We start from the raw sequence: 15918 nt of genomic DNA, 5'->3' as shown, positions 1-15918 counted from the left end.
GTAAAAATAATTATGACTCAAAAGATAAATAAAAAATGAATTTTTTTTAAAATGTTTCCTTCGTCATTTTCGTTAAAAAAAATGACGAAAAGACACAATTATAACTAAAAATGACACAACAGATCGCAAAATATAACGCAATGCCGAACAAAATATAACACAATGTTGAGCAATATAACACAATATCAAGAAAAAAAAAGACACAATGTCAAAGAAAAAAGAGACAATCAACGATGAAAATAAATACAAAACACAATGATAAACAAAAAGACACAATGATCTTTTTCACTCAACATTGTACTTTTTTTAGAACGAGAAAGACGGTGGAAATATTTTTGTGTTTTTACTTTTTTCATTTTTTATTAAATTTTGAGTTATTATTATTTTTATTTTATTTTAAGGATTTTCTATGTGGCTATAAATTCTTCTCATTTTTGTCTCCCGTTACAGAATAAATTCACTACATTGACAAAATCATAACATATGTTGCTTAAATTTTAAAAAAGAAAAAGAAAAAAGAAGAAAAAAGTCTCATTCAACTGGATCACAAAAAGATATTCGTGTCTATCAACAATAAATAAATAAAACAATAAGAACAAAATAAATAGTAATTGCCATTTATTATTGTATGTATAGCCCCGGCCATAATGTCTACATGCCTTAACCCAACTCCAATCATATGCGTTTGCATTAAGAATGTAGACCGGCCACCCATTAGTGATCACTTGCTAACTCGTGAACAAAGCTTAATTAGTCCCGTAATATGGTAGATTTTCTGTTAATCACTAATATCGTTAACTCGTGAATACAACATATGTTTGGCTCGTTGATTACATATACCCTCTGTGAACAAAGCTTAATTAGTCCCGTAATATGGTAGATTTTCTGTTAACCATTAATATCGCTAACTCGTGAATACAACATATGTTTGGCTCGTTGATTACATATACTCTCTGGAATCAATGAAAAAGGAGTTCTCAGTGATCTATATCCTCTGTGGTATATATATCTATATTGACTAGTGGGATGTCCGCACGATACCACGGTGAACAACACTTAAATGCTATTAATGAGCAAAGATGAGCCAAGGCTAGCTTGAGTTTGACTCGAACTTAATGAGCAGAAATTATTTTATGCTTTATAAGATTGTACAATGTATTTTAATACTTGTAATCACCTAAACTCTTAAATTTTTATATAAAATTATGTTTTTTTTCCATCTTACATATGTAATATTAGTCAAGTACTCGCACGATGTAGCAGGAAACAATGACTAAAGGTTGTTAGCGAGCCAAGTCTAGCCATGCCAAGGCTAGCTCGACTCAAGTTCGCCTTGATTATTTTGATATTTAATTATTTATATAATTTGAGTACTTTTAATCATATTTTTGTGCAACATATAAGAAGCAAAAAAAAAAAAAAAAAAACAAACAAATAAATGTAGACATTATGGCCGGGGCTATACATATAATAAGCCCCTCATATATTTAAACCGTTCCATCTGCTTTAAAAAAAATTATATTGAAATGCCGATAACAATAAGTCCGTTTAAATAGATATGTTTGGGTTTTTTAATCATATTTTTATAAAACACATATGAAGAAAACCAAAAAGAATAAAGTTGAATAAAAGTGGATAAACATGAAGGATCAAACTTGTAACTAATTCTTAAATTAACAAATTTTAAGTAAAGTTGAGATACCATACTTATAATTATATTTATAGAATTCAAATGACTTGAATGATATATTTGTTTATAAGATGAGTTCATATATTTTTATACATGTACCTTATGCAACTAAATGTGTAAAACACTTATAATTAAGTATTTTAATTTGCTCTTGTTTCATGCATTATATATATATAATATATATACAGATAACACAGTATATACATGTACATAGAAAAAGACGGTCTTAACATTTATTTGCTTGATTAAAGATTAAGGTACTTAATGAATGGCAATTGTATATGAGGGATAGAGGTCGACATAATGTGTGGAGCCGTGAAGGGGGGTATATGGGCATCTAATGATTAGCCATCACTTTATTGGCAGCTAAGCTGGGACCATCTCCCCCTTCTCTTATTTTTCTTCTCTTCCACATATATACTAATGAAACAAAATAATGTAAATATAATAACTTATGCAAGAAAGGGTGAGATATTTAATGAGATTCTGTTACTATGTTACAATTCATTGGAACGTTTTTACTATATGAAAAATACTACCTGTTAGAATTCGAATATTACACCGGATTTGTCAAATGATAAAAATAAATAAGGTTCATCATTTTAATTATGACTCTCAAGATACTTATGAATTAAAGTGCTAAAGTTGCGTAGTTAGTCAAATTTCAGGTATGCAAATAACACTTAACTCAATAATGAATAAAATACATATGCTATAACCCAATTGACAAAATGGTTTTGATCCATCACCCATGATTAAGGCCGTCTCTGAGAACTCTTTAAAATTTTGGGGCCTGGACTAGCTCTAAAATCGACTTCTCAATTATGTAATAGATAATTTGACAATTTTACTAAAAAGATTGTCTTTCAAAAACCCAAAACAAACAAATAATAATAAACATGCTATTAAAATGACTCATATGAAACAAATGAAAGTTTTTTTTTTCTATTAAAAAAAAAGTACTTATTATGGAAATTGAACTCATGACCTTTGTTTTCATAGCCTAGGAAACTTTCCATTCAACAATAGAGTCATTTTGTGGGCTTTTGTGTTAAAACAATATATATATATATATATATATAATATAAATTTTAAATTTTTAACAGTTATGGGCATCTCAGGAGAGTGGGCCTGGGTCCGTCGCCCTCCTCGCCCTCCCATTGGGCTGGGTCTGCCCATGATAGCTAGAGTGAATGAGATGAGAGATTAGGAATTAGAAGAAATGTAGGCTTGACACCTAAGCTTCAACATTTTCTTTTATTAGTTACCCAACTCCAATCATGGATAATAAGATACTTAACTTATTAGTTAAACTAGGTTGATTAGTGACTCGTTTATCACACGAGTGAAAATTATAGAAAAATGAGCATGTAAATATATGTTTATATATTTGAAAAACTAGGTTAGATTCCGTATTACACACGAACGGAAAATATATAAAACTTCATATACATATGTGTGCGCGCGCGTGCATGTGTGTTAATGTGTTATATACATTTTAACGAATTGTAAACGTCAGATAATCTAGCATTATTATTATAAGGTATCATATTGTTATTTTAATTAAACGAGCCTAACATACAAAGACAAATAGAGAAAAATAACAATTTAAAACATAATTCTAAGATGTGCCACATATTTCTAACTTATACCATGAAACAAAAAAGACATATTAGTTAAAACTTCATCATCTACCAAAGTCATATGTTGTAAACTATGAAGCGTAAACATGTAGATGTTGTAACATAAGTTGTGTGTTATAAAAACTATTTTTATTGAAATTATAAAACATTTAAGTACACAAGATAAAAAATGCTAAAAATATGATTATAACAATGAGATATAATTATAATTTTTAATAAACCGCGCGTTCAATAAGCAACAATATAATCTAAACCTCGTGACTTAAACCACCATTTCAATCCAAACAACCAATCCAAACGTTCATAAATAATTTTCCAAAATCCAAAATAAAATAAAATAACAAAGTCTCAAAATTAAAAAAAATAACAATGAAAACAATTAGTTGTCTTAGTACTCAATAAATGATGATTTTAACAATTTATTTTGAAACTTTCTTTAACTTAGGAGTTAATGTTTAAAATTAATGTTCAAATTAACATGTTGAAATTATATAAATGGAGAATTGATGAGTTGAAAGCCTATGTGGATCATGCTAGTTGAATATTATGTGGAAACCTTGTATTGCTTTAATAGTAGACAGAATTACAAATTTTGTCCTTTAAAATAAGACGAATTTCGGTTCGTGTCCTTTTCTAAGTTTCCTTTCAGGCGGTGTACTTTAAACTTTTTTTTCCTACAAGTTTTGTCCTTTACGCTAACTGGGTTAGAAAAACTCAGTTAAATGCCCTCACGTGAGACGCATGTGAGGGCATTTTTGTCCTTTCTTATATCTCTGCAACTAAGCCTCTGTATCACTCTTCCCCCTCCCTCTCAATCGAATCAAGTGCCGGCGATCAAAAACCTTAAACCCTCGTGTCCGACGCGACTCAATTAGGGCTTCAATCAATTAGGGCTCGATGCGAAATTCAAATACCAGGGCTCAATTGATGATGGCTTACTGTGTTTGTGGCAAGGTAGCAGTTGTTCGAACTTCATGGACTGATAGAAATCCAGGTCGTCGGTTTTTCTCTTGTCCGGACATGGTGAGTGTGTAATTCGATTTAAGTTCCAGTCAATTGTTTATACTTCATGTTTCTCCTCTTTTCCAGACATCGGATTGCCCCTTTCTTGGATGGCGTGACCCACCAATGTGTGAACGGGCATTGGAGATTATCCCGGGCTTATTGAAGTCGAAAAACAAGGTTGAACAAAGTTTAGAGAGTTATAAAGAACAAGCAAGGAAGATGAAGAACAGATTGGTCATTAGTTGGATCATTTTCATTGCAATTGTAATTGCAATGAAAATGTAACTAGTTGACTGAATTTGAAGTTGTTGACTATTTGTATTTTGACTTTATTAGTTAATTTAGGACTTTATGCAGTTTAAGTATTATGTATTTTGACTTTATTTTGGATGTAATTTTGGATCCCTTTTAAGCAATGTATCATCAGTTTATTTTGGATCTTTGGTTAGTTTATTTTGGACTTTTGGATGGATTGTATACACAATCTGCACATTGTGCACTATCTACACATGATGCACAATCTGCACATTGTGCACTATCTACACATTATGCACAATCTACACATTATGCAGAATCTGCACATTATGCACAATCTGCACATCATACACAATCTGCACATCCATCTATCTGCACATCATGCACAATCTGCACATTGTGCACTATCTATCTACACATCCATCTATCTGCACATCATGCACAATCTGCACATCATACACAATCTGCACATCCATCTATCTGCACATCATGCACAATCTGCACATTGTGCACTATCTATCTACACATCCATCTATCTGCACATCATGCACAATCTGCACATCATACACAATCTGCACATCCATCTATCTGCACATCATGCACAATCTGCACATTGTGCACTATCTATCTACACATCCATCTATCTGCACATCATGCACAATCTGCACATCATACACAATCTGCACATCCATCTATCTGCACATCATGCACAATCTGCACATTGTGCACTATCTATCTACACATCCATCTATCTGCACATCATGCACAATCTGCACTATCTATCTGCACATCTGATCCAAGGGCAAATAAGTAAAAACTGCCAAACCATTAAATTAAGTAAAATCTGATCCAAGGGCAAATATGTCCAAACCCTTAAAATAAGTAACATCTGATCCATCCATCTGCAGTTATGCACAACCATTACCATACCATGAAAAACTTCAAAAACATGAAAAGCTTAATACATCCATAACAACTTAATACATCCATACAAGTGTTTGAAAAACTTAAAATAAGTCCAGACAACAACTTAATACATCCATACCATGAAAAACTTCAAAAAAAGTCTAACAACTTAATCTGCAAAAACAGTCATAACAGTAGGCACATTAATCTGCAAAATTTTTCATGCATGATCTCTTGTTGTGACCCTTTTGACCACATGTCCCACAAGTGTTTGATCCTTTTGGCTTTGTCTTTCTCACTGCCTTCACTTTCTGGCCTTCACCCTCCACAGCCTTTCCCTTGCCCTTTGCATCAACCTTTGACTTTTTCCTTGAACCACCATCTTCCCTTTCCACTGCTGACTTTTTCCTTGATTTCTTTGGCCTTCCAGTTTGCTTTTTTAATTTAGGAGCTGTGATCTGGATTGGGACTTGTGATGTGGGCCACATACTCATACCATTGATGGGATACACCTTGTAGCTATACACTGCCTTCCACCTATCCATTGTGTAAATTGGTTTGACAAATGTTTCTGGCCTGCCAACAGATCTGTCATGTGCACCCTTCACCCAAATACATGCCACCACATGTCTACAAGGTATCCCAGTTATCTCCCATCTCCTACATGCACATGTACTTGTGCTCATGTTCACTACACACTGATCACCATATGGACCTGTTACCTGATAATGATCCTCACCGTTCCAATGCACAGAGTACCTATCATCCAAATATGTAAACCATTCACATCATTTACAAGACAAGTAAATATTCACATACAACTCACCTGCTTGCTTCCTTCTTCACTGACTCCATAATTTGTGTAGCATATGGTGTTAGTAACCCTGATGACCTATCAATTACCTTCAACACAGTAACAATCTTCCTCATCACATATTCTCTGATGTATTCCAGCAATGTGATAATAGGCTTGTCCCTTCCATCTACCAGCTTTGAATTGAAACATTCACACATGTTGTTGGTCAACACATCAGACATTGCTCTACCTATTATAACAAAACACAACAGATAAAGGACAAAACTTGAAAGTTATGAGAGAATAAAGGATACAAAATTAAAAACTTACCAGAGAAGTGTGACCTTGACCATGTTTCTGGTGGGATCTTAGATACCCAAAGATGACACCTTTTGTTCAAGTTTTTTAGGTTGTTCATCTCTCTCTCATATTGTGTAGGTGATGTATATCTAGCCAGCTTCCAAAGAGCATCCCTTAAAAGCTTTCCTTTGAAGAGTGATCTTAGGTTATCTTCAATGTGCCTCACACAAAACCTATGCTCTGCAGAAGGAAACAACTTATCTACAGCCTTGTAATTTTCCATGAAGCTGTTCTCTTTTGGTATGACAACAACAGTACCCAAGGGCATCTAATAGCAAGTGGGTCTTTCCTTTTTCCCCTACCCCCAATACTTTTCTGGACTGGTCCCTCATCTTTATTAGCACTGCTAGATCCAACCCCCTGCACTTCCATATCTCCTTCACACACAGCCCTGACCCTTACCAAATCATCTTTTCTTATCCTAATTTGTCTTCTTGTTTCAACTGCATGTGCCTTGATCATATCCTTCACCTCTGCTTTTGTACCAAAAACTTGTCCCACATGGAAAAGATAATCCATGTCCCCCTCATTTCTTTGTTTCTCATTATACATCCTATCATTATCCAACATCACATCATCCATTTCTATGTCCAAAACCTCAACTCTGAAATTTGCATCCTACTGTTCAACTTCAAAATCAGTATGCAGTCTGAAATCCCTCATATCTACATCTACATCATGTATTTCACCATCTTCATAGTTGAAGTCACTATCTGAATCACTTTCTGAATCTTCATCACCATCCCTAGTTTTCTTAACATTTTTAGATTTCTTTTTGTTCTTAGATTTCTTCACATTCTTTGGTTTCTTAACTGGACAACCCTCTAGATGTTCATCATCATCAGAACTCTCATCTCTCATTTCATAGTTAGAATCCCTACTATCATCAGTTCCACTTTCATCTGAACTTGAAGACTCATCTCCACTTTCTTCATCTGAAATTGAAGAATCTTCACTATCTTCATCCCCACCTCCATCCCCACCTCCATTGTAATCCATATCCACCTCATTTGTAGGCTGCACACCATATCCACCTCCATCCCCACCTCCATCTACATCACCATTGTAATCAATCTCCACCTCATTTGTAGGTTGCACACCAAAAGCATCCTCTCCAAACATAGGGTCAAATTCTGGATCCTCATGACATATATCAATCTGGTCTTGTTGTTCAACAACACCAACATTATTCTCTTCTACAACATTCACATTTGCATCCTGTTTGTCTTGTTCCACAACTACCTCATTTGTGCTATCTTGCCATTCCAACAACAACATTTTCTTAACTGAGTTTGCTTTATCTAGTACGACCTCACTTGCAAGAAACTCCTCATCTGTTATCTCTTCAATGGTAAACTTTGAGGGTGAGCAGAAGTATGTGTGTATAGAGGTGAACTCATGCTCAACATACACATTCATTAACTGATTAAAAGCTCCAATATACTTAGCAAATCCCCTAACATCATCATCACTTCCCAAAGCTCTAAGCCCCCAATCCAATTCTGAACCCGGTACTACATAATGGTAGAATCTAACCTTATCTGTAGGATAGGATAATTCAAGCAAGATTCGATCAAGCTCGTGAACTGAAAACTTGTCAATATCTAGCATGTCAACAAAATGGACAACGGCTCTCTTATAAACCCGTCCTGGAAATTTAGTGAAACTGCCACCATGGTGCATCTTGATCGTGAACAAATGTGGATTATTTACTATACAAACAAGATTAAACAGCTGTTAGTCAAATAAACCCAATTATAAACCCTAAAGTTTTAACTTACCATAAAACGCATCAGCATCTGATTGTTCATCAGCTTCACGAATGTAGAATGGAGGATGAGGAGGATCATCCATCTTACGTGTTTAAGTTCTGAGAATGATGTGCAATTGATTGAAGCCCTAATTGAGTCGCGTCGGACACGAGGGTTTAAGGTTTTTGATCGCCGGCACTTGATTCGATTGAGAGGGAGGGGGAAGAGTGATACAGAGGCTTAGTTGCAGAGATATAAGAAAGGACAAAAATGCCCTCACATGCGTCTCACGTGAGGGCATTTAACTGAGTTTTTCTAACCCAGTTAGCGTAAAGGACAAAACTTGTAGGAAAAAAAAGTTTAAAGTACACCGCCTGCAAGGAAACTTAGAAAAGGACACGAACCGAAATTCGTCTTATTTTAAAGGACAAAATTTGTAATTCTGTCTTAATAGTATAGTAAGATTTGTATATATGAAGTTTACATGTCTTCAAATTTCAAAGATCCTAAAACATGTTTTATTGATTTGAGTTCTGACCGTGAGTGGCATTTGCCTTCGTCTTTAAAGTTGCCCTCAACGAACTTTATTTTTAGAAACCTACCCATTGGCCATTACATCATCTATCAAAACTTTTGTAAGAAATTCACTTGAAATTTTCTTGAATCCTTGGAGCACTGCTGCACTAGAGCCGTGGAGTCTGTCGATGCTGCGAAAGTGTCAATCCCGTATTTTTTTTTAAATAGCCAATTAGGCTTAAACAGTTATGGGCTATGTTATTGGTTAATGGGTTACACTTCTAGAATAAATGTTATGGGTTTAACTATCATTTTTAATTTAAATTTGGTTTAAGGTTCGTTGTCAAGATTTCTAATGGTTCGGTGTAAAGGTTTCCACGGGTTTAATACCAAAATTTCTACGGGTGCGATATCGAAATACATAAATATATAACACTATTTTTTTACGGGCTCGAGCAAACGAACTACGTAATTTTATTACAAAAATGGCAGAATGATCTTATTAGCTTTATGCCTTGAAAAGGTTGAGTTGACCATAAAACTTGAAGATCGTTTAAAGAATTGGAAGTGATGTAGACTAATGATCGATTGGTAGTTGTTAGAATTTTTGAAAAGATCATGCTTCCAAAATGTGTGGGACGTCAGCGAGATGCCAAAACTATTGTTGGACCATTGATAGCCAACACAATTATATAAAACTGTCTATCACTTAATCCCAAGTTCATTAATCATCTTAAGTTTTATCTAATTCTGTTATAATATTGTGCTTGATCAACATATATAAAATGTGTCACTAAGCAATAAAGCTGATATCAAATTGATGGAGATAGTTCATGATGTCACAATTCGGTTTTGATGAACCTTGCAAAACCCAAGTCCGGTTTTTCTAGTTCGAGTTGAGTTGCTATATTTGCTCCAGATAAGGCTTGAGACACACTAGGTACCTTCATAAAGCAGCTTTATGAAGGTACCTAATGTGCCTCAAGCAATAGGTATCTACATATGCTTTATTAAATTTTACGAGAACCTTCTCTTTCAATAGTTAAAGGATGATAAGTCAATATAATTTTATTATCCGGTAAGGAGTAGGTCCTTTGGAAGGACGTTTGGGCTTGACGGCGTTGGAGCAGGCTACCTACCCGAGGTTAGCATCTCTTTATGCTTATCGTTATAGGCACTAACACTTTATGTTGTATTTAAGGATTTGTAATCCATCTGTTGAACAAAGTTTGAGAAATTCGGACATCTCCTAATGCATGAACTTAGACCTAGAATGGGACACAGTAAAAAATGCCAATATGGGTAGATCGATGCCACAACGTATAGTATGAGATAGATGATATAATGCCTCATAGACTCTTACGCACCTCGTAAGAGGTGAATAATAGTACAGGGAGGTTGTCCCTGGTGAGGAACGTAGAACACAAATAGTAAAATGAAGCGTTAATAGAACTTGATCAACTTTATTAACAATTTAGCTTACTCGCAGAGTCCTAAATGATTACCTAGCATGAACACAATAGTGTTTCGCATCTAATTACCAACTACTGAAACGGCTAGATAGGGAGGTGTTAAGCATGTTGGAGGTTGTACTAGAGGTCTCGGCTGATTGCCACTTAACAAGGATCAAAGGAAAGGTAAAGAGAACGAGAACACTCATGTTGACTATGAGGCTAGTGGAATTAAGAACAATGTATCCAAGCATAATTCTACTTACAGAAAGTGAGAATGATGAATGGATCAATCTTGAACCCGTTGTTAGGATAGTCAATGCCAAAGAGGTTGTTTGGGTACTTTTTGAAAAAACAATGGTTTAAACTTTGATGGTTTTAATAATGATCAATTAACTTAATGTGACTTGAAATATTAATAGCGCATCAATGATGCTAAGTCACATACATGCCCCTAAACACTTTATTAATCATCATTAGTCACTAAAAACTTATGATTAAAACAACCAAGTGTTAAATCTACATCAAAGATTGAAAATTATGTAATTGCAAGTCCAACCCATTGAACATTAATAAAATGAAGAAATCTAGTTTTATAAACTTAGAAAAAATTTATAAACTTATTTAAACAAAAATGTTTAAATAAATATTATTTGAAAATCAAATAATAGTTATAGGAATAATTCGAGTTAGGGAATGTCTTCACTCAATCTAGCTGTCTTGAAGATCCAACTTTGATAAAGATGCTTAAGCTAGTAAAAAGCAAGAATGGAATGCATAATTCTACTCAAGGTGAAGACTTACTTTCAATACCTAGCTACCTGAGAATTTGATCCCCAAGACCCAGTATAATCACAATATGAGCCTTCTTAGGACCGGCCCTGCTCCTAAACCAATTGTTATGAAATTCAACACTAGAGGAAATAACACAGGAACGAAGTCATTCATGTTACGAATGTACACCAACAAAAAAAGTTGTATACCAATGGTTATACTATATATATATATATAGGGGAAAGTTAACGTACAAATAAAATTAACGTGCTAAACATGAGAATCAAGTAGAGTAATTATATATACAAGTAGAGTAATTATGTAATTACATCATAGAGTAATTACGTAATTACTCTATGATACTTATATATATAATTACTCTACTTAATTCTCACATTTAGCACGTTATATATATATATATATATATATATATATAGTTGTCACTGATGGAATAAATCGATCAATATACTATATATATGAGCTAAAATAGATAGAAGTTCATGGTTTACAATCGTTCTATTATAGTGGTAGTGATCTTTACACAAATTTTATGTACAAAACGTTTAAAAGAAAACCCCTAGCTAGATGATTTTGTAAAAATTATAATCACCCTAGCGGCGATTAATAATTACATAGGAACTCAAGTAACCTCAATAGACATGATATGATGGTAAAATGTTTCATTTCTATTCAAGATGTGTGAATGATTTAAATCTTGCAAAAACCTAGATAGTTAGACCATCCATAGTGGATGAATTATGTGGCGTTTTGGAGCCATATGATTGGGAACACCGCCCCCAGACATTATGGTGAAGAACGTTATGTACATAACGTGGTGTTGGCTCGAATTTTGAGGGTTTTGTGTGAAAGAGAGAGGCGTTTTGAAGGTATTTTCCCACTACACCCACCTTATGCAAAATGTCCAAAAACTGACTAGATGCCACATGACGTAAAATGACAGGAAGTGCCTAGTTTTAACTATGCATGGTCCGCGATGTGGTCGCTCCCCCTTTTATGGAAACCACCAGATTTCTTAATTTTTAAATGAAGGCCTCTAATTGATTTAACCTAAATTCATGGGTATGGGTCTTACAAAAACCAAATAGCTCTTAAACGGTTATAACATCTCATTAAATTAAAAATTAATCTTACCAATTATTTGATATGAAAATCCTATAAAATAGGGATATACTAAAATTTAATATTTAATTTAAAAAGAAAAATATATTATTTATAATCAATAAACAATTTTATGGTAAAAAAACATAAGCGGGTCAAGGGTCACAAAATCCAGATAACTTTTAAACGAATTCACGGGTAAAGGTCTCACCAAACCCAGATAGCTCTTAAACGAGTTATTATTACATCTCAATATATTAAAAAATTAATCTCATCAAATATTGGATTATAAAATATCATTTATTTGTGAAACCATTTCATCATCAAACCTTATGTATATTAATTATTAACTATTCTTACAATAAATAAAATTAAAATCCAAATATACATATATAAATATTAAAAACGAATAACGTAAAACAACCCCCGTAATACGTGGGATAAAATCTAGTATATATATATACATAGGTTACTTAAGGGTAAGGTTAAAATGAAAACCCACTTGAGTTGTGAAAACCCGTGAAAACCCTATATAACATCATTTTTTTGGTTACATGTAATATATGTTGTAACATTTAATACAAAACATCGAAACATCGAAAAAAAATGTTTTGCTATTTTTTAACATTTTTTAAAATAATTTTTAAATATGTTTTCAGGAGAGAGAAAAAGTTATATTCATATTTACATTTTTTACTCACTTTAATTGTGGACCACAAGATTTAAACATTAATTAAAAACATGTGGTTGAGAATAAGTTTCTAGAGTTTTCACAACTCAAGTGGGTTTTCATTTTATACTTAGCCTATATATATATATATAGAGAGAGAGAGAAGGGATTTTTTGAGAACCATGTTGAGTCTTAAGAACTCCATTCTAGGCCACACATTTAATTAAATTGATTGAAATATGTGATTGAGATTAAATTTGGTAAAAAGTCAAAGAGGAGAGAGAATAACTATTTTCAGTGATTACACAACTTTAAACGTACGTTACACATATGTAATAAGTTGACTCGGCGCGTAAAAAATTATGTAATTTTTTTACGTGTATCTACATATATTACGCATGTGTAAAAAAAATTCGAAAAAAAACAATCGTTACACTGAGTTCTTTCAAGTTCTTCAAACTCAAAGGGGTTCTCATTTGAAATCTCCCCTATATATATATATATATATATATATATATAGGGTAAGGTTAAAATGAAAACCCACTTGAGTTATGAAAACCCGCGAAAACCCTATGTAACATCGTTTTTTTTTTGTTACATGTAATATATGTTGTAACATTTAATACAAAACATCGAAACATCGAAAAAAAATGTTTTGCTATTTTTTAACATTTTTTTAATAATTTTTATATATGTTTTCAGGAGAGAGAAAAAGTTATATTTATATTTACATTTTTTATTCACTTTAATTGTGGACCACAAGATTTAAACATTAATTAAAACATGTGATTGATAATGAGTTTTTAGAATTTTCACAAACTCAAGTAGGTTTTTATTTTAAACTTAGCTGGTTACTTAAAACATAAAAAAACATTAAACTCACGTTGGTTTTTAGCCTCTAGAATATAATCTTGAAAGTCAGTTCACCCCTTGAGTTAAGGCTGAGGGGTGTGGAGCGCGAGAGGGGGCGCGTGTGCCAATCCGGGGCGCGAGCACCACACCACCGAGGCGCGAGAGAGGCGCGAGAGGGGCGCGAGCACGCAGACCAAGGCAGGCGCAAGAGGGCTAGCGGGTGAAAGTGGGCGTAAAGTTGGCCTGGGAATGCGTGAAGAGCCGTTGGGGCTTGAAATAGAGCCGTTGGCTCTTTATTTTTATTAAAAAAAAAAAAAATTTTTCTCTATAAAACCAATATCACATACCACCCAAAACCAATATCACATACCAATATCACATACCACACCCAAAACCCAAAATCACCCCATCTTCCAAACCTTTTTTTAAAAACATGGCTGGAAATTGGTACCCAAACCTAGATTCAGATTACAGTTACGACGATTTATGGTCGGCACCGGACCAACCGATGTTTTATTCGGGGTCGCAACAATCATCCGGCTTTCAACCATCCAACATACAACCGTCTCCTAACTTTGTTGTTCCGGAGACACAAGAACCAGAAGGTGAAGCTGCGGGACAAAGAAGACGCGTCCACCGGAAAAAACAAGTTGCAACGGACGGGTCGGGTTCGGCTTCGACTGGAAGGACGAAACGGAAAACCACTCTGTGGTCATCGGATGAGAAAGAAGCCCTGTGTCGGGCTTGGATAGTCATTTCTGAGGATCGGCGTTGCGGTAATTGTTTTAACGTTTTTAAAAATGATTTTTAATAAAAAAGTTAAATGACTTACAAATTTATTTATGCATTTTGCAGCGGACTACCAAAAGAGCAAGGTCTTTTGGACAAAGGTTAGGGAGACATTCTATTCGCTCGTTGGGAGTACAGAGCGGAACGCCGATATGATTTCGGGTCGGTGGACCGAAATCAGAAAATTTGACGGCTTGTTTACTAATCTGTTCAACAGGAACGCCGGTCGTATGAGACCAAGTGGCAGTGATGATTTGGCGGTTTATAATTTCACTGTCGAAGAGTGGAAGCAGAAGTGCCTGCGGAGGTATGGGACGGTGAAGACGTGGGACGATGTAAAGGTGTGGGAGATGTTGAGAAGGTGTTCTAAGTGGGTTGAGCTGGTGGCGCCGGACCTTGATGCGGAAGTAGGGCCGAAACGGACTAAAACTAGTTCGTCTGGAGCGTATAGCACTTCCGCCGGGTCGGATTGCCGGGTTGGATTCGACCTAAACGTTGCGGGGGAGGAAACGTCTTCACCGCCGAGGAGGCGGCCATCGGGAAGGGACGCCAGGGGGAAAAAACCGGCTGAGGGGGAAGCCGTAAACATCACCGATCTTGTTAAATCCCTCAATAAATTCAACAAAACCATGGAGGTGGTCTCTAATGACAAAAAGGAAAAAAAAAGAATGAGAGATTTGGACTTCCTTACAAGAGACTTCAATAACCTAAATCCGGTCGACCAAATGCTGATGGAAAAACAAAAGGAACGTATCCGGAAGAGGTTGATCGAAGAAGACCAAGCCGAAGAATAAGAATAATGTTTTTTTTTAGTACTTTAATTTTTTTTTTAGATATTAATGTGTTTTTTTAATTAATGTGTGTTTTTTTAAATAATTTATGAGTTTTTTTAATAATACGTTTTTTTAATACATTTATAAAAAAATAAAAAAAAAACCGCTCGCGCCCCTCCACACCAGGGCCCGGGGCGCGAGCACCACAACCAACACTCATCTTATCAAGTTTCTCTCTCTGCCACACGTCACAATATTATTGGCTGGAGCCCCCACTCTCGCCCCCCACACCCCTCAGCCTAATAGGGTAAAAGACCTGCAAGTGGCAGTGAACCCGACAATAACCCGAGTCAAGGCTACAGAGGTAGGGTTGGCAGTTGGCTTGGCTTGCCTGCATTTAAACCCAAGGCTAGCTAGCTAGCTTCATCACCAATATATTATTATTACAATTATTCTACAATAAACATTAAGCCATATGTATCCTCTCTAGGAGGCAACTCAAACCTTTTTAAACTCCTCATCTTCTTCTCTATCTTATAATAATTCATTCATTTTAATCACTCACCTA

At 34.7% G+C, this 15918-nt stretch overlaps 1 protein-coding gene across 1 annotated transcript; it reads right to left on the bottom strand.

Moving 5' to 3' along the window:
* Nucleotides 1–5702: 5702 nt before the first annotated feature.
* LOC143628715 (uncharacterized) lies at nt 5703–7237 on the bottom strand. Its single transcript, XM_077098218.1, has 4 exons — nt 6967–7237; nt 6626–6889; nt 6326–6545; nt 5703–6258 (listed from the first exon to the last, which is right to left on the bottom strand). The coding sequence occupies exons 1-4, from the start codon at nt 7235–7237 to the stop codon at nt 5703–5705; spliced, it is 1311 nt and encodes a 436-aa protein (XP_076954333.1).
* Between the last annotated feature and the right edge of the window lie 8681 nt (nt 7238–15918).

Source organism: Bidens hawaiensis, unplaced genomic scaffold (assembly GCF_021521415.1).
Source record: "Bidens hawaiensis isolate Kalapana, Puna unplaced genomic scaffold, B.hawaiensis_p1.1 tig00005061_1, whole genome shotgun sequence".
NCBI lineage: Eukaryota > Viridiplantae > Streptophyta > Magnoliopsida > Asterales > Asteraceae > Bidens > Bidens hawaiensis.
This window is presented reverse-complemented; position numbering and strand designations above follow the sequence as displayed.